Source organism: Epinephelus moara, chromosome 16 (genome assembly GCF_006386435.1).
Source record: "Epinephelus moara isolate mb chromosome 16, YSFRI_EMoa_1.0, whole genome shotgun sequence".
NCBI classification, from domain to species: domain Eukaryota; kingdom Metazoa; phylum Chordata; class Actinopteri; order Perciformes; family Serranidae; genus Epinephelus; species Epinephelus moara.
In genome coordinates, this window is record NC_065521.1 from 28,136,072 (window position 1) to 28,163,574 (window position 27,503).

General features: G+C 43.7%; 2 protein-coding genes across 3 annotated transcripts; one reads left to right on the plus strand and one right to left on the minus strand.

The window, feature by feature from the left end:
* The first annotated feature begins 281 nt into the window (after positions 1-281).
* capza1b (capping actin protein of muscle Z-line subunit alpha 1b) lies at positions 282-5,484 on the plus strand. Its single transcript, XM_050065587.1, has 10 exons — positions 282-516; positions 2,114-2,177; positions 2,324-2,375; positions 2,583-2,646; positions 2,739-2,945; positions 3,042-3,121; positions 3,352-3,430; positions 3,531-3,602; positions 3,746-3,808; positions 3,964-5,484. The coding sequence occupies exons 1-10, from the start codon at positions 478-480 to the stop codon at positions 4,102-4,104; spliced, it is 861 nt and encodes a 286-aa protein (XP_049921544.1). The 5' UTR covers positions 282-477; the 3' UTR covers positions 4,105-5,484.
* A 170-nt stretch (positions 5,485-5,654) lies between these two features.
* LOC126403116 (CTTNBP2 N-terminal-like protein) lies at positions 5,655-24,777 on the minus strand. Of its 2 annotated transcripts, XM_050065581.1 has the most exons (5): positions 24,652-24,777; positions 20,714-20,821; positions 9,850-10,101; positions 9,214-9,321; positions 5,655-8,067 (listed from the first exon to the last, which is right to left on the minus strand). In XM_050065581.1, the coding sequence occupies exons 1-5, from the start codon at positions 24,655-24,657 to the stop codon at positions 6,760-6,762; spliced, it is 1,782 nt and encodes a 593-aa protein (XP_049921538.1). In that variant the 5' UTR covers positions 24,658-24,777; the 3' UTR covers positions 5,655-6,759. The 2 variants fall into 2 exon arrangements, with proteins under 2 accessions (XP_049921538.1, XP_049921539.1); XM_050065582.1 differs by lacking the exon at positions 20,714-20,821 and having other exon boundaries at positions 24,652-24,753.
* Between the last annotated feature and the right edge of the window lie 2,726 nt (positions 24,778-27,503).

A 27,503-nucleotide genomic window follows, 5' to 3' on the forward strand; every position in this document is an offset into this window, starting at 1 on the left:
CAACAAATAAAATAAAACCCCTGATAAGCAGTTACTGAATTTGCCCAAAAACGGGAATTTATCGATAAATAATGCTAAATAATAATACTTACATCACATGCAGCAATCCACATCACGTGCCAGACAATATGGGACATTTTCCACCAGATAACACAGTTTATTAATAGCAGTAACAGATGCATATGCTTTTATTTTGAAGGCGTATCACCTCCGCAGCACCCAACAGGAAGTTGTAGACGAATAAAACAACAGTGCCTTTAACACCCTCCTGTGTTGTAAACCATAATATTTATACTATTTTACATTGCGCTTATGCAAAGTTATTATTTAGAGTGTGTTGCGTTCTATGTAGAAGCACCATAACATATTTTAAAATTACTTTGCGGCTTGTATTAATTCTGTTTCTTCTGTGTGAATGTCAACTAGCGCACTGCCTCTGTCAGTCAGCTGGGGTAGGTGGGGTCACAAAGAGCCAAGATGGCTGACTTTGAGGAGCCGCTGTCAGATGAAGAGAAGGTTTGCAGACTATATTATTCTTTGCTCAACGCCATTTTCTTTCATTTGCAGGGAGCCAACCGTCTTAAGTGTTAACGTGAATTAACGGTCAAGTTTTCTAAACGGAACGCCAGTTTTTGGTCACGTATCGAAATGAGATAAACTAGTGTTTTTAAGCTACCGTTAGCTAACTAGCCAATGCTAGTAAAAGCTTTTAGTTGGCTAGCGGCGAAATCAAAGGCTGGTTGAGGGGTTAAATCATTGGACACTTGCACTGAAAACTTGTTAGTGGTTGTAACGTTAGCTAAATTAACGAAAAATAAAAGTTTTGACGCCCCTTTCCATTAGTCGCGTTGCAGTGTCAATGCCAGTGTGCAGTAATTACAGTGGGGGTCTACGTATTTCTCGCATGTAATGTTAGCTAACATTAGCGGCTAACGTTACTTTGCTTTGGATTTCTGGGTCAAACAGATACAGTTGCAGCTCAAATACTTGTTAGCCTCACATGGCTTGGGATCAGGGTATGGGTGCCTACAGTTTAGATGGAGCCTGATAGTGACACCCTACCAGTGGCAGCTGGACACATTACCAGTTGGAGGCTCAGATTATTATGAATCACAGATCTGCTACTTGAATTTTCCTTTTACCATTTAAGACTATAGTCTGAACTTAATCAGGGTGGTTTCAAAGTTAAAAATAAGAACGGCGACTTGCTCTCGATGACTATGAAAGATATTTAGGATTAAAGGTTCATCGAGGGTCAACGGGAAAATTGAGGGCAAATTGATGGCATGATTTTACAGCGACATGACACATAGTCTAGATATGTCTTGTCTAAGGCAGTGTCCACTCCGTGTTCATAAAGCAGTGTCTTGATGTCTCTTTCATTTCCCGCTAAATTACAAAAGCTTTGATGGAAATATGACAATTACACGTTAGTCTATTTCATAAAACATCCTTGCTGCTATTTTTGTAATTGATTGACTTGTTTATTGAGATACAATAGTCATATCTGGTTTAAGCAGAACAGATGTAAACCAAGACGTCTAAATGGCTTCATGATGGGATAAAGAATCATTGACATTGCAAAACTGAGAATGCATCATGTCATCTGTGTATAAGGCTGCAACTGTATGCCAAATTACTAACAAAGTACAAAGTAGGTAGTGAATTTGGTAACAGTTCATTTGCATAGTCCACCTACAGATAGTTTATAGAGTAACTGTAACATTTCAACAGTTTATGCATTAAGATTCAATGCTTTATTCTGTAGATGTGTAATAGGTTATCTATTGAGAATATCTGATAGTTCATGAACACACCTACATATTCTGAGAATGATTTAGTTGAACTTCAGCTATGAATAGTTGAAGTTCAACTCAATTAGTCTCAGAATATAAAGTGTATTGTCACATATACTCAAAAGATAAACATCTGCAAAGCAAAACAGTTGACTTTTTAAAGGAAGACTTGAGGAAGTCTGAGCACAGCTTTGTTTTACCGATTGAAGAGGGAACTAATATTTTGTAGTGTCTCTCTTTGTAGCCTATTTGTAGCACAGAAAGTTATATTATCATGAAAGATAAATTAATCAGTAGCGTTTAATTTGCTTCCACAGGTCCGCATAGCGGCCAACTTTGTGACTCATGCCCCCCCGGGAGAGTTCAATGAGGTCTTCAATGGTAAGCAGTAGCTGATTATGACAAGATGTGCATGATGATGATGCTGTCTTTAGTATGATATAATATAATTTGTCTCTGATAATGCTATGTATTTGTTTTGTCTTATAAGAGTGTTGCACAAACATTGGTTTATTTTTTTTCGCTAGATGTGCGGCTTCTTCTCAACAATGACAACCTCCTCAGGGAGGGGGCATCCCAGTAAGTAACACTCAATTAAGACAAACGTCAGAAATTCAGATGCTCATAAATTACTCAGCCCGAAATACACAAGCCTCTGTACTGTATGGGGGGAATATTCTCAACTCTCAACTCTTTCAAATGGTCAATGGAAAATATTTATTGAAAACATTTTGGTGTCATGTTATGAATGCCTACAATACCTTTGTGCCCATTCTGTTTGTCCAGCTCCTTTGCCCAGTACAACATGGATCAGTTTACTCCTGCCAAACTAGAGGGCTACGAGGAGCCGGTATGTTTCATCCTTAAGTCTTTCCTATTCATTCCAGAGGAGCAAGTGTCCAAGCCAGCCTTTTTCAATCTTTCACTCTCCTCTATTGACAGGTCCTGATCACAGAGCACGGTGACTTGGGTCAGGGACGCTTCCTGGACCCCCGCAACCGTTTGGCGTTTCGCTTCGACCACCTAAGAAAAGAGGTGAGCGATGTGCAGCCATATGAAGGAGAGGCGGCCTTGAGAAGCTGGAGAGATGCCTGCGATACCTCCCTTTGTGCCTATGTCAAAGAGCACTACCCTACTGGAGTCTGCACGGTGAGACACACAAAAATGTGGTAAAAAAGTAATGTAAGCAATATAGACTGCATTTTACCCATACCCATGCTTGCCCATACTATCTGTGTGTTGCAGGTATATGGGAAAACGGTTGATGGTCAGCAGACGATCATAGCCTGCATTGAAGGACATCAGTTTCAACCCAAAAACTTCTGGTATAGTGACCTCCCTTCAAACAGATCTTTAAAAGCATATATGTTTATGTATATATGTTAGGATTTGTGGCTAATTTTTATAATACAGCTTTATCACAAATTTATAATTGAACAGTCTCACATATATTTCTTTTATAAGTGGTGAAATAATAGGTCTTTGAGTTCTGGTATGCGTCCTGATGCTTCTGTCTGTTTGTACCATAAGGCTTCTCTTTCTGTCTCTAACACAGGAATGGTCGCTGTAGGTCAGAGTGGAAGCTTACCATCGGTCAGTCCACTGCTCAGGTGGTGGGAGTGTTGAAAATCCAGGTGAATTAAATTCAGTGCGGCCATCTGCGTGAATGAAAAGTCAAGGAGAAATATTTCTCAAAAACTACAGCGTACTAATGGAGTTCCTCTCTGTCTCCAGGTGCACTACTATGAAGATGGGAATGTGCAGCTGGTTAGCCATAAGGAGGTCGAGGAATCAATACCAGTGACTGTGAGTACACAGCAGTCTTTTAGCAGTGGTATAATCCTTGTGTTGCTTTTAAAGTTAAAGACTGGCTGTAAATAAAGAGGAGGTTATCGATCTCTATCAGCAGGATAAAAGGTGATGACTATATGTGTGTTTTTTTGAAACAGAATGAAACCCAGACAGCCAAGGAATTTGTTGATATTATTGAGAATGCGGAAAATGACTACCAGGTAAGCTACCTTTTATCTACTACATGTTATACTAGTGTTTAAAATAAAGGATGTTACTTTTATCGACACATACATAAAGATACATGAACATTTTGGAATACAATTATGTAAAAAATATTATACTTAATATTTGTCCTCCCGCTTTTTTCCCTCAGACTGCAATCAGTGAGAACTACCAGACCATGTCTGACACCACCTTTAAGGCCCTGCGTCGCCAGCTGCCTGTCACACGCACTAAGATCGACTGGAATAAGATCCTAAGTTACAAAATTGGCAAGGAGATGCAGAATGCCTAGTCGAAGGTCAGGGACTTACCAGGGAGACGCACGCTCCACTGGGCCCACAACCCGCCTATACATGCGCAAGGACTAACCAAAGCAAAACTATATCAGTATGGGGCAAGGAATTAATAAAAGAAAAAAAACAAAAAAAAGTATAACTGAAGATTTGCAGACTATTAGGCACAGATATCCGTCTGCTGTAAGGAAGTTGTGGTTATGGAGATAATCATGGTTGGGAAAAAGTGGTTAATTCTGGGTGTGTGTTGTGAAAGAGTTGTGTTGGGTCAGTGTCCAGGGCTGTGCTCAGGACTGCCACATTAAAGAACTAAATCTTCCCTCAGCCATCGAAGGAATCGCAGAGCTCACGAGAGTCAGGTGTCAGAAGTTACAATATTTTTCCTGAGTTAAACTGATGCAGAGATCTCAGCACACACAGAGAAGAATCAGGACCGCACAAGGCAGCTGACGAGAGAAATTAAGCACAGCATCACATATCAGGGTTTGATTTTGGACAGGATCTGAATTTTTTGAAAGTTTTTGTTTCATTGTGGTGGATTGGAAATAAGGTGTGTCAGTAATTGGGACATTAACAGGAAATTGAAAAGCAGTCATATGACATTTTAACCGGCACCAAGCTTAACGTAATCCTGACCTGACATCTTAGCTATACATTGCTAATGACGTGACAGTATTTCTACCCGTTAACTTTTAGGAGTGGCACGATCCTCTGCATAGCTCTGTTCCTGCACTGTGCACCTGTATGTTTGTCTGTGTCTGTCAGGGCTGAGGGAGTGTTTACCCGTTTTCTGTTGTGCTCCCATGATGTACGTCTCCACCCACGCAAGCATTGATGACTGAATTAAGATAAGGCAACTTCGACGCTGTTGCATCTATAATGCATTCTCCGTTCTGTTACTTACTGGCAACACCACCTCCATTGCTGTACAGCTTTTCCTTTGTGAAAGGAAAACATACTCATATTAACCAAGATTTATTTGCCAAAATCTCTTTCCTATGGTAAAGAACTCCATCCTCCCACCCATGTATGCAAATTTCTATTTTAATACGCTGGTTTTTTGTTGTTGGAGTCTTAGAATATTGCACTCTTTAACTGTAACAAACTGTTTGTGTGTTGGTCAATGCCAAGTGAACGCAAAGCAGTTGCCATGTAAAGGCAAGATCATATACTGTATACGTCACATGACTTCTGTAAGGCCATATCATACTGTGTGTGTTACATAACGTCTAAGTAGGCTGACTCTGGATCAGTTACTTGTTAGCGATACTACGTGCTGTGTTCAACCCTCACACTATACTACAACTGTGTGCCGATCAGTTATAAAGCTCAAGACTGTACTGCCCCATTCTGTTGTACAAATAAATGGATTGAACATCTTGGCGAGCCTGTTAATGAAGATTGTGAACATTGCCCAAGTTTCAACAGGACAAACTATGACACACTATGCGCTTTAAGGCATGGGTAATTTATTTAAAACAGCACTAGATGTTGCAGGGGTTCATGATATGTGAATGTACTAGAGACAGATGATGAATGTTGCCCTTCAAACTGTGTAGAAATCTGCAGATTTAATTTCAATCACTTGATTTTAAAGCCAGAAAACAAACAAAAAAACATGGTAAACCTAAGACAAACATCTGATGTGTAGCACTGTTAGGACAGGACACAACACTACATGTATGTAAATGATTTGACACATACAGTACTATAGAAACAGTTACAGTAGCAAAATGCAAACCTTTCGTCACCGCTATTTTACTGATGGAATATCTCCAAAGACACATAATCGTAAAACAGTCCTTGGTTTGGGTAAAGCAGAAATGAACCTTCCCTGAATTAAAAAAAAAAGTATACATACAGTTTTATACAGTAATGTAGTACAAAGTGTGCTCTCCCTTCGAAGTTTCAGTGTATTCATGACAAGTGTAATAGAAAAAAAACACATGCATGTGATGTTCATTCATAGAAAATCAACTTTGAATTCTTTCGTCTATTTACAGTCTAATAGTCTTCATGGGCCGTCTCAACAGGAACTGCGTTAAGGATTTACTGGAAAAACATTTAAAAACTACTCACTCGTTTATCGTGGAACGGTGATCGCTACGTGTTTGCTAAACTATGCATTCATATATTTTAGCCCTTCTACTCGCTATACAGTGTTGCCTCTGACAAGAGTCTTTCATTATGCTAACAGGACTGGCAATGTGAGCATTAAAGGAAAAGAAAAAAGGAGTGTTGTACTGTACTATGAAATCTTGTTAACATTTTGTTCTTCAGAACCAAACAGGTCAGCTTGGTGTCTTTATATACAGTATATATGATTTCTAAACACCCTTCATAAAGGGTTAAAGTGGAAAACAACATAAATATCTTAAATCTAGAACTTAAAAAAATCTATATAAAGGAATAGAGGCAGGAATGTTAATAGTAATATTTTTAAAAAAATCATAATATACTATATTTTCAAATAGTTCTCCGATTTTTCCTCAGGTTGTTATGCAGAGGTAGGGATCTGTTTTAACCAGTCCAGCTTTGAAGCATACTGATTATGTGTGCTGAAAAGTTGCTTTAAGGGCTGGCAAAGATGACTATTACAGTAACTGCTGATTTAGGCCTGACTTATTCAAGAGTTTGTTTATTCGATGTGGCCGTTAGCTGCTAGACGACAAAACCAAGTCTGGCTCCTTGGCTCCGTCCTGCCCACTGTTGCTGTGTCCGCAGTTCCCCGTCAGCTCTGGGAAAAGGCTGGTCCGAGCTGAGTGATTTGGGGAGCCTGGAGTTGGACTCATGCCTGGCTTCTTGGGCGGGATCGGAGGAGGATGGGTCCTCTCTGAGCGAGGAGTGAGCGGGGAGCGAATGCCAGGTGACAGAGGCCCTGAAGACGGTGACCTCCCCCCAGGAGGAGAGGCTGCTAGGTTGCGGTAGTCCGTACCAAATGGAGAGCTGCTGATTGGCGCCAGCTTGACGCCGGCCTGCTGGCTGGTGAAGCGGGACAGCACCTGAGTGACAGTGTTGCGGGCCAGCTGCTTAGCTGAGCTGTGCTCCAGTGGGGGAGGGATGGAGGAGGTGGTGGTGGGGGAGAGGTCCCTGGGTGACAGAGGGCCGCCATGCTGCTGCTGCTCCAGTTCGGCCTGGCTTTGGAACTTGTGCCTGGCCGCCTGGAATCGCTGGTTGACACCAGCCTGGTAGGAGGATTGATGGAAGCCTGGGCTGCCCAGACGCTTGGCGAGAACGGGTGAGGAAATTGGAGAAGAGGAGAGGGAAGAGGAGGCCGTGCTGGAGGGAGAGTGAGGGTGAGTGTGTGGATGAGGGTGAAGAGGGGAATGTAAAGGTGCTCCTCCCCCATTCTCTACCACGCTTCCATTTTCTGCTCCTCTCCCCTCCTGTGTCGGCTCCGTCTCTTTATGTGTGTGATGGCCATTGACCTTTGACAGTGAAGACGATTTAGGAGCGACCGTTATCTTTCCGTCAGGCTCAGTCTGAACGGAGGTGGACACCACCGTCGTCTGGGAAAGTGATTCCTTCGCCTCTGTCGCAGCCTCCTTTACCTCCTCTTTACATCCTCCAGTTTCAGTTAACCTCTTCCGCAGCTCCTCCAGCTGTCTCTCAAGCTCCCTACTCCTCTCCTCCTCTTTGCCGATCCGGGCTTTCAGCTGCTCTCGCTCCGTGTCGAACTCAGCCAGCTGCCTCTCGGACCTGGCCTCTAGCTGGGCTGCCCTGCTCCTTTCATCTTCGAGAACCCCCCGGAGCTTCTCCAGGGCGCTGGTCTCCTCTTGCAGCAAGGTGCGAAGTTGTGTGACCTTCTGGGCCTCCTCCTGCGCCTGGCTGCTCGCTTTCTGGAGCTCCAGGGTCAGGGTCGAGGAGAGCTGCTGCTGCTGGGACAGTGACTCCTCCGCCTGGCTCACTGCCTGCACTTGTTCCTTCTCTAACTTCCGCACTGTTGCTTGCTGCACTTCCAACTAGAAAGACAGGGAGAGAGATACGAGTCAAGGCGAGGCAGCTTTTCCACATTTGACCACAAGGAGGCAAAATAACACTGCTTTGTTACATATGATCCAACACAGGATGAGAAACTTTCCCTTTTTGTTTTTGAAAAACACATTTGTTTTCCCAGAAAAGGACACATTTGGATATGTAATTTGCACTTAACCCCTACAAGTGGATACTATAACTGAGTTGGGAGCAACTGACAGTGTCTTGTTTGTTTGGGTTATTTGCTTCATTCAAAGTGCATTTAAATCAGGTCCACTCGAATTATGCAGGATCAGGAAAGTGTATGAAGGACAGAATGTGCCGTTTCAAAGTCAGAAGAGACAGAGACAGAAGCGGTTGTTCATGTTTTGCCTTGTCAAATAATTATTTGCTTGCAGGGCATGTTTATGGAAAGTTCACTTTGCCATGAGGTCATCAGACGGTGACTGGGCAGCTTAAAAGCTTTGATGAGTAATAGGAGGAAACGGGAGGTGATGAAATACAATCTAGTGTATATGATTAGTGTACAAAAAACAACGCCGGCAGGAAAGCCTGAGGAAGACTGGGAGACACTCAGGAACCCCTTCTTACATAAGGCCCTTGTGCAGAGTTTGTGTAGTGACTGATTGTGTGTGCTCACAGCGTGTGTGCGCGCCAGCTGACCTTGCATTAGACATGGACATCCATTATCTCAGGTTTCCTGAGGCCATAAAGCCACATGGCTGCTGGACAACTAAACAATGGCCTCTTCCTCCTGTGTTTCCTCTGGAACAGCCCTGTGCTTGCGCATACGGGTGCCTGTGTGCGTCTGTGCTTTGACAGACCAAGCGCTCTCCACCCTACCGAGTTACACGGTGAAAGTGCACCGATGCTTCCCTGCTCAGTTGCTTGGTTTTAAATCACAACTGCCACTGTGAGGAAGGACACAGTGCAGACAGGCAGAGGAGAGGGAAAGAGGAGGAGCGCAGGGAGGGCAAACGGAAACAGAAATATCTCCTCCACCAGATGTGCTCCTCGATCAGCAAGAATTGTGAGCACCAGTTTTGCTACAACGTCAACCAACACGTACAAATGCACGCACACACAGTGCAACAGCGCGTGCACTTGTGGTGACTTTCACACATCAGTCATACCTGTTGCAGCAGTTTGTCTCTTTCAGTCTGCAGCCTGAAGGTGAAATCATCACTGTGCGCAGACTCCTGGGCACGCCGTCGTTTCTCCTCCTCCAGATCAGCTATCATCTATCAAACAATGGAACAATGAAATCACGTGGCATGCAGGCAGGTTTCTTGTTGCAGGACTCAGTGCATGAATTTGACAACACTCTCAAACTTTGATTTATTTTTCTTGGAAGTTTCCTTCTGTGAAAGGTACTCCCTGACTATTCAGCCTGAAAAACAGAACCTCTTCTTCATTTCAAGGTTTCGTCAGCCTCATCAAGCCACAGTTCACTCATAGACAGTCTATAGGTTGTGTGTTTATGAGCTCTGCTGTGATTAAGCTCCATATCCCCCCCTAAGCACTGGGTGCGGCTGCTGTCTGTCTGCCTCACTCACTCCCCCAAGCCAAGTCTATGAGAGAATCACAGAGACAAATAGACACACGCATACATTCACACACACAACAAGCCTATTGTACGAGTGTGAGCCCCAGTGTGACACTGGCTGGGCACTTGGGCGGTTGCAACATCGCCCAGACACGCAAATCTGAAATGAAGACGGGTGAGCTATACAAGTCGTTGAATGTGTGTTCACGGCTGTGTTACTTACCCTCCTGTGTCTGCTCTCAGCAGCGGCCAGCTGTCCCATCATCCTCTCCTGCATCCTCTTGCAGTGAGCCATAACCAGTTTAAGCACAGCCAGAGGGCTTGGGCCCACCGCCCGGCCCTGCAGGTGCGCGTGAGGCTGGGTGAGCGTGTCCTGGCGCTCCGCGGACTCGTTGTCCCGCTGCAGGGCCAGGAATGGATCGCTGAGATCATACTGGCCGTAGCGCTCCTGGACGAAAGCATCTCTGTGCTGAGCCTGGATACACACAAACATACAGCACACATGTTATTGTAGTGTTTGGCTGCTCAATTAACAGCAGGTGCTGGAGTGAATCTCACCAAGAGCTGTGTTTGCCTTTAATGTTGACTTGTGGCGTACAGGAAGAAGACATGAATGTACTGTATGTCCATGTACATGTTCAGTCCTGACTGAGCAGAAAAAAATGACCAGTGTGTTTGTGTATGTCAGCGCATGGGTTTGACACGATGAGGTCTCCTTTCCACACTGCAAGCACAGGACGCAATGTGTTAGGAAGATAACACGAGGCCCAGCTGTCAGTGCCAAGAAAAACACAAACTCATCACAAACACACTGTATGAAGAGAAGAGACTTTTACGCATCATATCACCACTGGACATAGACTCAGAAGTGAGTGTGTGTCTGTGTGAGCAGGAAATCAGCGTGGAGTGATGTTATTGTCAGTGTGAGCACAAGCAGATGGTCTCTCCCCTAAACCCAAACACAAAGAGGTGAGGCGCGGCTGTGCAACCCCCACCAGGGGCAGATGTTAACTCCTCCCCAGGGATGCAGGGGTGAAGGACCGGGCCATGAAATCACACACACACACACATACACATACACACACTTCTCCACACAGCTGTTTCTAATGAAGAGGTTAGATTATACCTAAACCAAAAACAAAATAATGTAATATAAAGTGATAGCACACTCGTTTCAGGGTAAAAATGACATCCCGAGGGACGAAACACAGGCAGCTAAATTAGTTTCCATTTACCGCACGCTATTCAGGCTCGTTTGAGAGAAACAGGCCAGAATGACAAGCAGTGAAGTGACACGTGACAGGGCCTTGTCGACCTCAATCCAGGTCGCCCTGATATATCATCGGGAGGTCTCATTAACTGCATACAGTGAGTAGTTTTTAGTTCTGGAGGCATGTGCGGTCAGCTGGTGCTGCTAGTGATGTCAGCACAAGCCACAGGGTTCACTCCACGTGCCCTCGGGACACCCGTCGCCGTCTCCCCATGCAGTCCTCATCAGACACCCTGGTCCTCTGCCCCCCCCCCTTTTGCCTCCCTGCCCAAACACGCATGGCACTGCATTCCTCGGACTGTTCATCATCATTTCTCAGAAAAATGCCTCTTTCTACTTCCGCCTCTCTGTCAGCCTCTTTTTCTCACACGCTCTCAGACTGTGGCAGCACAAATACACACTCACACCCTGAGGGCATCAGTAAGGAGGCTGTATTTGAGGCTCTCTCTCTCTGGCTGAACAAAGAATGCGACCCTCAGCGAAGAGATTACAGGACTTGAACAAAGACACTGTCTCAATGCCTTCAGTCTTAGGCATTGTCTCTATGCCTGACCCAGCAGGCTTCAAATGTGTGAGAGTGGGTATGAGTGTGTGTAGTACGCCAGTGTCTCTTTTTCCCACTTTGTTATTTGAAAATATGAATGTGTGTGTAGGCCAGTGTGTGTGCATGTACCTGTGGCTGTGTGCATGTGTTTGTGCGCTGGGCTTTGGAGTAAAGCCGTAAAGCTTTGCCATCTCGCTGGAGACAAAACTGCAGCTTCCTGAGTTAAATAACTGTTCAAACAGGTTATTAAGGGCCAGGCTGAGATTGGATTTTGTGTGTGTGTGTGTGTGTGTGTGTGTGTGTGTGTGTGTGTAGCGGATCTAGCCTAGGGTCTGGTCTCCTGTGGTTTTCTAGGGATAGTTCTGATCATAATGACAGAGTGTGCTTTCCTTTATGAGAAGGCACAACAAGCAAACCCTCTGTGCTGGAAAGCTCTCATTTCTGTTTCACTACTGACGACAAATGTTTCTACCACTAAGGCATGGGAAGGAATATATTACACGCTATTAATTCATTGTTTTATAATCAATAATTAATCTGCATGGAGTATGTAAGAATTCCTCTGCATTTTCATACAGCATAGCTATTGAGACATGTGCGCTACAGCTTGTTTGAGCATTGCCTCCTTCAACAGCGTGTATCCTCTAATGCATTCCCGCAGCTGTAATGAGATGTGAAAGACAACCTGATGCTTTTCACCTGGAAAAAATTCTCTGTCAGTCAGTTACCTACAGCCGCAAGGCACAATCATGTCCTTGTGTGAGCTGAGAAGAGCCAAGGAGTCCTGTTACCTTAGAGAGCCTCTGTAATGACTGGCACACAATGAAGTCAGCAGCTCTGAATGGTACTGGGTGCATATCTCCTGTTACAAATGTACAGTTTAGCCCTTAATCTGACTCCTAAATAATACTGCAGGTGCAAGAAAAAAATGTACACGCAATCAGAACGAGGATGAATACATATGCATGCATATATCTACATGCGTGTGCATCTGTGAGTACGCAGCTGGTGTATGTTTTTGCACACCATGCTGCATAACTGGCTGTCTCCGGGGCAACATCTCAAATCCTGAAGCTTTGCAGAGGGGGTTATGTGAAAGGTATGCCTTCCTGGTGAATTAGTCCTCTCTTCAGATGAACCGTTAGGCACACAGAGACAAAAGGACAGCAGGACCAGACCTGTCAGATATGAAAAGCTTCTTTCATGGAACTTTAGGAGTCCCGTGCAAGCAACAAGAGGACAGGGGACAATGCATCAGGATGCTCCGACATTTTACTGTTGTTAAACAGCAAAACTAATGTGTATTAGGGTGTCTTTTAGTTTTATTCTGTTACTTCAACCCCCCCTAAAAAGGAGTTTACTTATCGAGACTCTTCATAATAAATCAGCAGTGCAAGAGAAGCACAGTGCCGGGTAATTGTCTAAGAGGAGAAAAGGAGACAGGCTGAAATGTTAAGTAAACAACGAGGACAACAAAAGACGACAGTGGGTCAGCCGCAGACCCTCTGGTGTTGGATCTTGTTCAGATTTATGTCTCTGGCTTCAGTGTTGGATGAGAGTGTAAGGCTTTAGTAGTGCAGTTTTTCTCCCAGGGGAGTGGATGGCTACTCTGCTCTACTTAATAGTGGAGAAGGACATATCGTCAATGGCCCACTTGTCAGCAGTGCTGAATAACAGGCCTTGGCAGGTGAGAGGTATCTATCCACTGGCAGTCACATCTGATTTAACAGAGCTGGTGAGGCTGCAAACTCAAACAGACACGGAGGGCTCTGACCCATTTTGTTGGTGCTGGTCATTAGAAGAAGAAATTACAAAAGGGAAATGCAAAATGGGAAAGTGAGATAGTGACTACAAGCCAGGATAAAAGCTCCTGCTTGTTTTTCATTATCTATCAATAAAGATTCAATTTACTCATTCAACTTTTTGTATTAAGACCAGCTCTGGACACCAATTATATTTAAACTATGAAGTCTTTCTCTGAGGCACCAGTCGAGAAAATGTAAAACAATTACCATAAAAATAATATCATATCACATTCCGGCCGGCTGAGCACTAGAAATGGAGTTTGCTGTGACAGCCTGGTGCTGGGGACTAATGACTAGCTAACCAGCCACTGAGGACAATATAATCATTATCTGCACAACACTTTGATAGGATAAGAGTATGTAGTATTGTCTTGGGAAAAACCAAACTGCAAATGTACCTACTTAAAACAGCATTAATTGATTCAGAGGAACTGAACAAGTGAAAAGGCAAATGTGTGACAATGGAGTGCTGTACAACAAAATCATAATCATACGGAGGCTGTGAGGCTTAAAGTGAAACTATAGTGTAAGAGAGAGTTGGGTGATAAATCTCTGTGGGTCTGACACTTGCAGCGACTCAATTCACATTATGTATTTAAAAAGTATTAATTATAGCAGTTTTGTGTCCTGGCATCTCTTCACATAAACATACTCTCTCACTGAAGGGGAACACAATATGTTATTTCCAAGGTCTAAGAAAATTCAATCAATATTTGTGAGCAGGAGCTACTCTCTCTCAGACACGCCAGAGACCAGACAAAAGTCTCAAACTTGTGATGTCATCAAGTAAAAGTACTGCGTTCTTTATGAATTGATGGGTTGGACATCATTGATCATTTGCAGACAACAGCACCGGTATATTTTCATCTATAAAGCAATATTGGGCAAACTACCTCTGCACTCTTATGTGTGTCAGCTCTGGTAGTTACCAGCTACGCTTCTCCAGTTGGTTGCTTTTCAATGTACCCTGGGTTTTAACACATCTTGGGAAAACTGCATTCTCCTAACCTGGAAATCCAGATGCCCCGCCCCTAGCAAATTCAAATTTGCACTGCTCGGGAATCTGGCCCCGACAAGCAGAGCCCGCCGAATCGCCAATCAGACCAATCAGATCAGCCTATCTGACAGAGGCGGGTTCTGGGCGGGTGTAACATGATGACGACGGCGCTGTAAGTAAACAGCCAAGATGGCAGCTGCTGAAGGACAGCGTCCATTCAGTTTAGCTTTGGAAGAAACGCTAAGCCAACTACACTTATCTTTTTCCTTGAGAGAGGAACAGAAGACTGCCCTAGAAGCCTTCGTTTCCAGGAAGGACGTTTTTGCTGTTTTGCCGACGGGATACCGCAAAAGCATAATATATCAATATATCATCACTGTTTGGCAAATAGTGGGGCTTAGTGCAACGAATACGTCACCTTGTTTTTTGCTCTGATTGGCCAACGTGCTATCCAATTGCGTGCAGCAGCATTTGAAATGCCTCAGTTAGTGCTGCCCCTTGGGTAGGAAGGGTGTATCAGTGAGGGCGCAAAATCTTTCTAGATTTGAGTCTGGATTTCCAGGCTAGCATTCTCCTACTCCGCACCTCGGACATGGAACAATCTTCAAATAGATCTAGAATTAGAAACACTTATTCTGTACTTACACTTAATATTTTGAGTGCATAAGTGCATCCACACTGAGAGGTATGGAAAAATGCAGTGCACTATGAGTACCCGGATGGTGCACTCAAAACGGTCAAGAAGTTCAGTGTAGAACTATGGACATTTCTTGCCCTCAATGGTCGCCATCTTGGCTACGTAGCGGAAGGGGAGGGACCACTTTTCAAACTGGAAATAGCGGCCGAGGACTGTGCGACCGTGAACGTCGCTGCATTGTACAAGTGTGTGTTTTTTGCACTAAGCACCACTATACTGTTGTCGGATAGAAGCCAGCAGTATGTTTATTGGGCTAATTTAGCAGTCTGTAATGATTTGGAACGATAACGGATGCTAATGCTAGTTTGCTAACTAGCTAATTTGCGGTCGTCATTTGCGGTAAGCGCACAACAGCCGTGTTTGGTTTGAGACAACACTACCCTGTCGAAATTCGCGCACTACGCCAATAAGTACATAGTGCACATAGTATACGACATACAAGTGTACTAAGGGAAGTACGCGATTTGAGACACAGCATTATATCCATCGACGAATTTAAGGGCATCATAAAGAATGTGGTGACAGAAACATGTGCTTGTTTTTCTTGTAGTTGTTGTTTTATTGTGGATTTGTTGCATTCTAAATGTGTGTTGATTGGCTGCTACCTTGGCCAGGTCTCTCTTGTAAAAAAGATTTGCAATTTCAATGGGACTTTCTGGGCAAATAAAGGTTGAATAAAAAACTTTTGGCACTCTAGCTTTTGGATTTGGAGTTGTTTATGTTCACTAATATTTTCGACTGTTTTAGACCATAAGAATTACAAATATGAATTTTGAAAATGAGCGTAGTTCCCTTTTAAGTGATGTTCCCATGACGAGAACATTTGTCATTTTGGTCCTGAATCGACCTGGTGTACTGTACCTGGTTTGGGCATTCACCTGCAATTCCTGAGAACTCACTCAGATTGTACAAATTGTCCTTGGAGGTTAATCAGTATTAGAAATGAATAACTGGTGAGAATAAGCCATTTGCACATGTTGTTCTGGATCACTGATGTCATTAAATGCTTTGTTAAAATCATGACAAATACATCCAAATGTGTACATTTACCATCCAGGAAGTTCATCAAAAGCACAAACTGGGGGTCACATTATGTGCAAGGCAGGCCACATCAGTCTCTACAGAACAGAACATACAGTGGTGTCTCATGCAGATGGTGCAGAGCACACAGAGTGAGAGGGAGACACTTCTGAGCGGGAGAGAAAGATGAGATTTTAAGTGTGTGCTTTTTGAAGTGTAAGCTAAGGTGTGTGCTTAAGGCTCAAGCCGTACCCTCCACACCTCCCACCCACACATTAAACACAGATGGCACTAAGATAACTGGGAAGATGCCAAACAAAGCCTCACTTTACTTTATGGGCTGTGCGACGAGACAACTTCCAAGTAATGTTTAACTGCCTCAGACGCTATCATCAGTGGTTAGTGATGAAACACGGGAGCAGGTGCTCTCACCCTTTGGTCAGGCAATGTTTTAAGAGAAGCATGACATATCATTGGGTGAAACAAGGAAGTGCTCCGGCATTTCTTGGGTCAAAAATTAAACTCAATACTTCACCAACGCCAACACAAGCACAAACTGCGTTGGGAAAGCAGTGATTTTTCTTATCTCAGACTGACCTCCTACATCACTATTCTATTTGTAGCTGGCAAATAATCTGCTGTTCAGTGCAAACAGCAGCAAAGGGTGGAGCTCGTTACCATTACAGATATGATGCTTTATTTTCAAGCTGGTTCTAGGGATAAGAGAGGCTGCCATAAAAAGGCATCCTAAGGGGAAACAAAAACAATCGTTTCTCTCACACGTACTAATCTTTGCTGTGAATGTGACATGGTGCGTGTAGGTGTTTGTCTGTGCACCTGTTTTTAAGAATAAAAGCAGGAAGGTAACATTTGATGTCATCTCAGCATTTTCAGGTCAGGGAGCTTTACTCTCTCAGGCCTCGGGCTCAGGCTGTTGATATGGAAGCACTTCCTTGACATCAGAAACCAGTGTGCATTACAAGGCTTTACTTTTAAGCACACCATCTGTGTAGTTTCTGCTCTTTTTTTTATCATATACTCCCTTAACCGATCGTAACAACATGTCCAAATTGGGCAGTGATTCTTGCTGAGGAACAGAATACACAATCTTATCTGAATAGCACATTCTGGCCAGGCCCCATTGTTTTATGGAGTCGGGAAAAGACGTCAGCCTGCAAAAATAGACAAAGCATTTTAGGATTACAGGATATGACATCATGTGGAAAACAAGACAGGCCCTGCTGAGCATGACTGCAACATTTTAACCACACTGACCAGACGGCCTGGGTACGACAACAAAAACAGTTCAATCCATTGTCACGCGGCAACATTCACAGCCACATGTTCTCGAGACCGCAAAGTCTTATATTCAGAGATCAAGTTTGTTTCCCACCGTCTTCACTTGTTTACTCAGTGTCTCCAAAGTAGCTCGAGAACAATCAAGAACTGCCTTCAGAGCGGAGGATTTAAATGGCAGGTGTAGGTCTATTTTCATAGCTTTAACTGGCATTCCTTTGAGCTACTGAGAACCTGCTCTATGTTGGATTTATGCCATGTGTGCCTGACAGAGAGGAGATAATAATAGCATTAGTTCCTGTATAGATATAGACAATCGTCAACTCAAAAGATATGCCACTCCTGTTGGAATGCAGGACCTGTTTCGGGTGTCATGTTCTCAGGAATGTTCCCTCTAGTAAAACTGCTTATCTGTCTCCTTAGCGCTGAGAACTTAAAAACAGTACAGTCGAGAAACTGTAGAGACAAGTCTCAAAAATGACGACATCTTGCAAGTGAGCAAACGCTGATACTGTTTCAAGTCTCTAGGGGTTTCGGGTGAAGAAAGGGTTAATAAGGCGCCTGAATGCGGTTGTCCTGAGCAGTCTGCAGGCATCCCAAGTACTTGCTGCTGAGAGGGGAAAATATTTAAAGTTGGAATAGAGTGGCGAGGATTCAAGAGCCTCTTTTGCCTTTCTTATCTGCCCTTACATACGAGTAAACAGTATTGACACACACTGGGTTTGGTTGATGTGGCATGTGAGCTGACAAAGCTGAGAATAGGGCGAAAAGAAAAAAACACATCGAGATCCAGGGAAAAATCCCAGTGGGAAAATGAGAAAGACAGAGAAAGACAGACCATACAAACACTTCCTAGGTGCCAAATTAATGCACAGACACAGAGCTCAATATTGGGCCCATTTGCCTCTTATCAATCCTTGACGCTCCCCTCTGCAGCCGCATGTCTGCACACAATCTATCATGGCATGGACCAGTCAGTAAAACTGGTGTGCAGGCCCCCAGTGGGAACAGGGGAAGTAAGTGATTTGAGCCTACAACTCTGTACATCCTCTCCACAATAAACACTGCAGCCTCTTACTGGCCCACCAGAGACCACCATGGCATGTGTGTGTGTATGTGTGTGAGCGAGTGGGCAGACAGGACATGGGTCACGGTCAAACATGAAAGACCCCCCCTAATGTGACTGTGTGAGGAAGAGAGAAGGAGGGAAGGAGGGAGAGGAAAACAAGCAGTATAGCTAGAGATATGGAAAAAGGTATAAGTACAGACAGCATGGCGACTGTACATTAGTCCTAAGGGCAATGACTGTGTGCATCAAGTTTGGGGCAAACCCGACCTGCCTCCGATCTGGACAACTGCCATCAAAGATGCAGCTGAGCTGGTGCGGTTAGATCGGCTTCCCTTCAGGCCCTGGCGCTGAAATTCTCTCATGATTACAGCCTCGCTTGCTTGCTAGATAAACTTCACTATCAAGGCCTGTTCATTAGAACAAGACAGTCATGGCCGCTACTTGTCCTTAAAACAACCTCAATCACTATTTCAGACAATGAGTCAAGCATTCAGGGTCCAAGCGGCTTCATCCAAGCATGGAGCAGCTGCTGCGGCCGTGAGTGTGAAAAGCAGCCGGGGGCACGGAGAGAGCCAATCAGACTAGACTCAAACACTGCAAAGCATTGTAGCTGAAGGAAGGCTATGCTCTTTCACTTGAATATGAATGAATGAGCTGCACAAAACTGAGGATTTAAGGTTGTTGTTGGATGATGTCTGAGGTGCTGTTCACAATGTGCACTTGGCTGATTCAAGCTGTCCAAGTGGACAATGTAGCTTAAAACATTCAAGGGTCGTTTGAGATGCACATAGCATTAATGCTAATTCATCTCCGACTGCCTTGAAAGACTGCCTTGTCATCTCTGGAGTCTGTTTAGCGTTCAAAACACAGTTGGATACCGCTGATTTGCCAGAGCCAAAAAACTCTCCAAAAAGGTTTGATGTATGTACCCAAGGCAAGGTGCCAAACAGCCACCAAAATCTTCTTCCTGCTCAGCAGCAATGGGAGTTTCCCAGATTAAAATAAACTTGCCCACAAACAGTTACTTAACACCAGGTATGAGCTGCAGTCTGTCTGAACTGGGTCTAGACACAATGTGGACATATTCAGGTCTGACTAGTACCTGAATTAAACAAAAAAAGCTGAAAATAAGAAACGCATATTTCAACTGGTCTGACTAGTAAGAATGTTGTAGCTCTGGTGGAAAAAAGGGGCCTGGGAAACCAGAATGACTCCTGTGCCATTGTCTTTACTAGCTCTGTTTCCTTTGCTTCCTGTTTACACATCCCCTCCCTGCTAGCTCACATTCTTTTTGGGGGGGTGTAATGCTGAAACAGGTTAATTTTAGTGTCTGAGGATGTCTTCGGTACAGACAGACAAAAGACTGTGTTTTATTTAAAGAAGTATTTCACAGCTGGAAAGACGGTCTTTTCATAAAACTAGGCTGTCTATGCAGAAGAAGGACACAAATACCGCTGATATTGATGCTACATGATCAGGGAAAGCAGAGGAAAAGGACTGTGCCATTTGCTTTAGCTCAAGAGGTAGAAAACCCACCACTACCAGAATGCACTGCGCCGCACCTAAATGCTCTCGCTGGTGGGTGGCATAATGCGAGCTTGGCAGTTTTTCTGCAGGAAGCAATATGGTGGCCTGCTGGTAACCAACGACCATGAATTACAGTTAAATGTCTAGCTAAAATATGTTTCTTAAAACATTGTAGACTAGAAATAGACAACGCAGTGACAGAGTATTGGTCCATATTCAATCAGCACTAATTTTACCCCTTGATCTCAGTTTTTCAGCCTCCGTTTTTACAATACAGGAAATAGTGTGGCACCCTATTACTGTTCACAAATTCTCCTATTACAGCCAAACAGTGAACTAAAATATGTTTCCGCGGACATTATAGGTAAGAATAGACAATACAGTAACAGAATCTGGGTTTATATTATGTTAGCATCTCCTAGTTTTACTGTTTGATCGCAGTTTAGTTTGAGTTTAAGCGAGAAAGAGAAAAAGAGGGGTGCGTCTCTCTCTCGATCCGCTTCTATATTCTCGGTGTCCATGGTGACAGGCATATAAAAAAGCAGAAGTACAATCTGTAGTTCAAGCAAAAGCCCTAGAGCCGGTGATTTGAGCTGAGAGATGAGCAGGGAGATCTGGGCGCTGATAAGATGGAGGGAAGGTGTTCATTTACACATACTACCCACACTACTTTTATGATACAGAGCTGGTTGAAAACTGGCAAAGTATCCCTTTAATAGGTTTCTTGCTGCGATGGCTATCATATTATTTTTCAGTTATTATTATGTCGCTATGGCTGATAAATTAATGTGAGGTGTTCTGTGATGTGTATGAAAGTGTCAATTGGGGGATTTGTGTGTATCACATGTAGTGGCCAACTCACCCTGAGGGCATGTATGACCACATCCTGAGCCTCCAGCTCTCCCTCCAGGACACTGAGGAGAGTCAGCAGCTCTGCTCTGCTTAGAGCCTCCACATTCATCTTCTCATCCTGAGAAAACAGAGCAGGTGAGAGGGAATAAGAGATAGAAGTAGTCCTTACTGGTTATTTCTATTACATAAAAGAAGCAAATGAACATAAAATGCCGTCAGAATGATCTACTTAGTCCAGAAATACAATTCTACTGGGTGTTATGAATGGATTTATGTGTAGTATAGCACTTAGTAGCGGCTTGTCTGAGTGCATTTTGTCAGTGAGTGGCACAGAGCTGATATAGGATGGGACTAGGGGTCCCATCTGTGGCCTCACTGGGTTGTGCTCAGGGTTATAAACAGGAAGTCATTAGCATATCTGCATGTTAAGTTGCTGAGGGACTGAGGACAGTTGTCTGCTCCATTTGGTCCCCTCTGCGAAGATTCATAATGCTCCGAATATCGCCAGCGTTAGGCGAATGTGATGGTTTGAGACATCTCTTAAGGTATTAGCCACCCTGCACTCCTTCCACTGTATCCTGTGATTCATCAGCTAGGTCCAGTCATAGGGTTCAGACATAACACACCTCACACAGCTGACATCATCCTTAAAATCAAGAGAAAGACTAAACACAGTTGACTTCATCTTGGGTGAAGTCGCTCTCAGGCTGTTATCAGTCCCTTGTAGTGGTGGGGCTGCTCCTCAGTGTTAATCATGTGTTTGACAAGGTACGAGCAAACTGGGAAGTCAGATAATGGCAGCTTTGATGATCGCCAGTTCTCTTACATATTATAGCGTTCTCTCTCAACAAACTGACGTCAAATAACAAAGCTCAGCACAGGATGCCTTAAAGGGGAACTACGCCCATTTACACAATTTATACATGTTATTCGTATGGTCTAAGAGAGCACAAAAATATTAGTTAACTTGAACAATTTGGACTTGAGCTGCTCCATAGACAATGAATTGGTTAAGATGGTCTAGATATTTCACACTGAGAGCATCCAGGGGAATGTTCTGAGTACATGGGTACATCTTCTGTTTCAGAACAGAGGACACTACAATAGCAAAAGGCTAATTTGGGTATAAAAGAGAGAACAAACATTCTGTGGATCCACAAAATGCAGCTCCCCTTTAAGAGTTTACAATGTGCAGGATGCATACTTGCTGTACAACCTGTGTGAGATAAATCCACATTGAAGTGTCTTTGTAAGGTGTTGGGCTGCAAGAACAACTCTAGTAGAGGGTTGTTCCTCTGGTGATACAGAACATTATCTATCATCCATCATTTTCTAACCGCTTATCCTCTTGAGGGTCACGGGCTGACATTGGGCAAGAGTAGGGGTACACCCTGGACAGGTCGCCAGGACTATTGCAGGGTTGAAACATAGAGACAGACAACCATTCACACTCACATTCACACCTACGGCCAATTTAGGGCCTATCCCCTGCCTGCATGTCTTTGGACTGTGGGAGGAAGCCGGAGTACCCAAAGAAGACCCACGCTGACACGGGGAGAACATGCAAACTCCGCACCCGGGATCAAACAAGGAACCCTCTTGCGGCCAATTTAGTGTCACCAATTAATGACAAAATGGGAGGAAGCCGGAGTACCCGGAGAAAACCCACGCTGACATGGGGAGAACATGCAAACTCCACACAGAAGGGCTCCCGCAACTGGGATCGAACAAGGAACCCTCTTGCTGTGAGGTGACAGTGCTAACCACCACACCACTGTGCTGCCCATTATCTATCATCCATCCATCCATTTTCTAACCGCTTATCCTCTTGAGGATCGTGGGGGGGGCTGGAGCCTATCCCAGCTGGCATTGGGCGAGAGTCGGGGTACACCCTGGACAGGTTGCCAGATATCACAGGGCTGANCCCCTGCCTGCATGTCTTTGGACTGTGGGAGGAAGCCGGAGTACCCAAAGAAGACCCACGCTGACACGGGGAGAACATGCAAACTCCGCACCCGGGATCAAACAAGGAACCCTCTTGCGGCCAATTTAGTGTCACCAATTAATGACAAAATGGGAGGAAGCCGGAGTACCCGGAGAAAACCCACGCTGACATGGGGAGAACATGCAAACTCCACACAGAAGGGCTCCCGCAACTGGGATCGAACAAGGAACCCTCTTGCTGTGAGGTGACAGTGCTAACCACCACACCACTGTGCCGCCCATTATCTATCATCCATCCATCCATTTTCTAACCGCTTATCCTCTTGAGGATCGTGGGGGGGCTGGAGCCTATCCCAGCTGGCATTGGGTGAGAGGCGGGGTACACCCTGGACAGGTTGCCAGATATCACAGGGCTGACACATTGAGACAGACAACCATTCACACTCACATTCACACCTACGGACAATTTAGAGTCACCAATTAACTGAAATTTCATGTCTTTGGACTGTGGGAGGAAGCCGGAGTACCCTGAGAAAACCCACGCTGACACAGGGAGAACATGCAAACTCCGCACCCGGGATTGAACTGTGAGGCGACAGTGCTAACCACCACACCACCGTGCCGCCCACTATCTATCACATGGATTTCAAATCTATAGGTGTTCCTTTGAGATAGGATCTGCATTCGATTCCATTCAGCCATTCAGTTTCATTTGTTGTGTTTTTTCCCTACTCATTTGTCACCCTCCTGCGTTAAAAGTGAAAGCAACTGTCTTCACCTTCGCTTTAAACAAATCTCTCCTCTCCTCTTTACTGCCAGCAAAGGTTGAATCTCAAGTGTGCTGTTTACTTTCTCTCAGCAACGTCCAAATTCCTCACTGCATTCTGTGGCTCACCACGCATTTACAGCAAAGCAACAAACTGTGAGTCACTAGTCATTTTATGGCTATTAAATTGTGGCCAAACACACCACACACAAACACTGATACAAGTTATTAGTGTGTGTGTGTGTTTGAGTTACTGGCTGTCAATGTAGGCAAAAATCACCATGGGTCACCCGATATCTGTAAATCAGCTTCCATGGAAAATCATCCCAACATTCCAGGGATGCCCACACCATGGGAAGCATCTCTCAAGAGTAAGTCCCTGAATCCCCCTCTGCTGCGTGGTTTCAAATGGCACTGTTGCAGTTTGGCTTTGTGGTGAACTAATAACCTGCTGGCATTTTAATGGTCTTGTCAAGAAATGGTACGTGTATGCAAAGCAGCAAATGATGATCAAGCCAGTTTTACAAGTCTATAAAGATGTCTCCATGCTTGTGTGCATTCAGACACAATTCACTGTTTTCCTCAACCCTTTTTTTTTCTTCCTTTGCAGTCATCTCTCTCAGGAACCTAACAAAGTCTGGGTTAGACTTCACTCAGTAACCAGGAAGGATCAGTGCTGTGGCTGCTCAGTGTGTTCACAGCAATAAAAATGATCCCAGCAGTTGCTCAGGAGCAGCAGAGGATCCACCTGCCGTCCTGGGCCTTTGTCTGACACAAGGGACTGTCATTATTTTCCGTGTTGGCAACATTGACTTCAAATGCTAAATGTCACAGACATCACAGAAACACCAAATTAGCCATTTCCTATATAGATTGCCTGGAGTGATAATGGTCAAATCAATACTGCATCAATGTGAACTGAAGTACTCACACCCATTAGCCTGAAAATGAACTCAACATGAGACCAGCTGCTTCTCAGCGATTGTTACTCTTATCTTTACTCGAAATATAATGTTAGCATTATTGTTTAGCGCAGTCTTACCTGTAAAGTTTCACTTAGCCTAACCAGAAATGGCAAAGCACCACGCATACCGAGCAAAAATCAGGTTGGGTCAGAAACCTGTCTATGGACTTTTGCATTTTGCTTCCACACTAAAAAAAAAAACCAACCAAATTGGAGGCTTCATTTCTGGAAGCCATGTAGCCACATTTCCCACAACCTTTCCGTGTGAACATACCTTCATGCGCTCTGTTCTGCTCGCATTAATTGTTCTCCAAATCCAAAAAGGAGGCTCCACAACAGCATGAATCAAAGCAGTCCACTGTCACAGCCGCTCTGAGGCGACTGCGAACAACAGACGTTCAGTGACGAGGCCGCCAGCCAATCAGAGGGGCGTAGTGCGACATTCTGACCAATGGCTGGCGGGATTTTCGCTAGGGGGCGGGGATTAGGGCGTTCCCGACTCTGTGGGATAAACCTCTTTGTTTAGGACGTCCAGTGTTGATTTCCTCCCACCCGGGTGGCTCAGGGTTAATTTCCTCCCTCAGTGTTTGCAGATTTGACACACTGTAATTGCATTTTTTTTTTTTTACTAATTATGACAGTAGTTTATAAGTTTTAGGTGTATGTGTGCACTCCAAATGTTATTATTATAGTCTGAAAACTACAATAAAGAAACATTTTGAATAATAAGTCATTGCAAAATATGCTCCTGCACAGGTCATCTTTTAATTTGCAATGAGAACTCATAAATAAGGCTATTTCTCAAAATTTGCCTAAAAAAAATGACGCCTCTTGGGGAAGAGGGTTTGCATCGTCTCTCACTGGTTTTCACCGCCCCCTAATGGCCAAACGACAGTATCGCAACCTAGTCTATGATTTTGCAGCACTAGGATCAATCAAATCTGTCTAATTTAGCTCACTGTCACTTTGCAGATGTAAAATTCATATGATGCATTCATAACATAATAATAGAAAAATGGAGTAGCAGAAAGTGCAAATTGTTTCAAACATTATGAAGGGTCATGATGGGATCCAGCACCTTGAAGCAATGTCCTAACATGTAAAACTAAGCCAGTTACTCAGTGAAATAGAACAAGGTGAGGGTTGGCATTGAGTAGTCTTATCTTTGTTATTTACATCTTCCTCTTTTGTGTCTCTAATACCTTTTTTTAAGACCTGGATTTATTGCAAAAGCGGGAACAGAAACCTGATAGACGAGATTTCTTTGTTCAAGGATCTGCTCTAAATTGCACACAGCCATTGTTGCTGAACGACAAAGATTTACACAACAGTTTTTTTTCACGTTATACAAACCCACATCATTTTCACCTGTACACACCAAACTGGTGTGTGGTGACTCAACATTTATAATAAAAGGCTGAGTAAATGTGGCACACATGTTACTAGGTGAGCTGGAGGTCATCCCAAATTCCTCTAATATGTTGAAAGATCTAAAGCATGCATGGTCATATATAATCCAGGAAAATTGAGACTCTTATGAGGACAAATTTTCAGTATTGTTAGCTTCATATACCCTCTGAAGTCCTATCATTTCATTTATTCTTTAAGATGATTGTTTCTTGGCTTTTGTTGCATTTAGCTGGAGAGTATTAGGAAAGGGGGGAGAGAGGGGCACATGAGCATCACCATTCAGTGCCGTGCACAGAGATTTCGCAGGGCAGGTGCTCAAGTGGGAAAAAGGGCATCCCTTCCATGTTTCTTTTCCATGTTCTTTTATGCTCTCTAAGGTGATCTTGGGTGACCTTATTATTATAATCGTTACCTGGTTGTCCATGAGGGCATGCCATGGAGACATGATGCTGCTCTGCAGGGTGCTTGATTTGCGTGCGACTGGCACCAGAAAAGTTGAAGAGGGCGGGGCAGGAGCTCAACTCAGATGCCATTGTTGGTAAAACAACACACTTTAAATTGAGAATTGCTGCCATGGGCCAAATATAAAAACTAGAATATAAAATCATTAAAAAGAAATAGAATAAAACTTGTCTTGCAAAAAGGGCACTTGTCACCACAGAGGGCAAAAGGTCAGGTGCTTGAGCACCACCTGGGTTCTATCTGTGCACGTGCCTGTCACCATTTATAGTCTCAAACAGGTTTTATGCACAACGTGCCAATGCTGGCGTTTCTTACTTTCAGTCACGTCATCTTGCATCACCATGTGAGAGCAGGCTTGTGTCTGTATTTCACTGGCTTCGTTTGTTTTCTGGTACAAGTGGTGTAACATGATGGCACAAATGGATTGCTCTTACATTTACTGTAGGTGGAAGACGTATCCAGATCCTTAAATTAAGTAAAATAAGTACAACAATGTATAAATACAAATACATGTACAAGTAAGTTTCCTGTATTCAAAACAAGACTTGAGTAATAGTGTGGTTCTTGAAAAGTAAAAGTACTTATATGCAAACAAATATGACCCATTTATTATATTGTTGGATTAATGTTACCAGTGGATTTTCTTTTTACATTTGATGCATTCATGTGTAACTTCATTTAAACTGTAACATTGCATCATACATTAAATGAATTGTATCTTTTGTATGAAAAATCGACTAAAGCTGTCAATTAATCATAGTGGAGTAAAACCTGGCTGCAGCATTTACCTCTTAAATGTAGTGTAGCGAAATTATGAAGTAGTATAAAATGGAAATAGTCAACAAGTAGTGTAGTGACATAAGTAAATGTATTTTTAAGATAAAAAAAGGAACAACTAGTACACCTAAAGTAACAGATTACTAAAGTAGATACAGCTAAAAGATCAGACAGGACGTACTGACCAAATGATATGTGAGCATTTGGTTTAGGTAAATGTCAAACAAAGTCACTAATAAAGTGTGATTGTGAGAATACCAGTAATGTTCGTAAGGCCATCAGCGAAATATGGTGTGTGAGTGTGTGTTCATGCAGAATAAATCTATTGTCAGTTGAAAGGGAATGAGATCACCATCTACTGTTGGCCTGGTCATACGAAATGAGGAGCAAAGAGCACAGCCAACCAGAAAACACTAACAACATGGGAACGAGCAACGCTGGATAACTGAGCATATTCAAACCCCCAACAACGAGTCC

Bases quoted from the DNA above. Each gene is read 5' to 3' on its own strand.
- capza1b (XM_050065587.1), top strand. From the start codon at position 478: ATGGCTGACTTTGAGGAGCCGCTGTCAGATGAAGAGAAG. The intron at 3,122-3,351 runs GTATAGTGACCT...TCTCTAACACAG, and splicing joins TTTCAACCCAAAAACTTCTG to GAATGGTCGCTGTAGGTCAG. The intron at 3,809-3,963 runs GTAAGCTACCTT...TTTTTCCCTCAG, and splicing joins ATGCGGAAAATGACTACCAG to ACTGCAATCAGTGAGAACTA.
- LOC126403116 (XM_050065581.1), bottom strand. The intron at 9,322-9,849 runs GTAAGTAACACA...ATTGTTTGATAG, and splicing joins CTGAGAGCAGACACAGGAGG to ATGATAGCTGATCTGGAGGA. The intron at 8,068-9,213 runs GTATGACTGATG...CTGTCTTTCTAG, and splicing joins GAGACAAACTGCTGCAACAG to TTGGAAGTGCAGCAAGCAAC.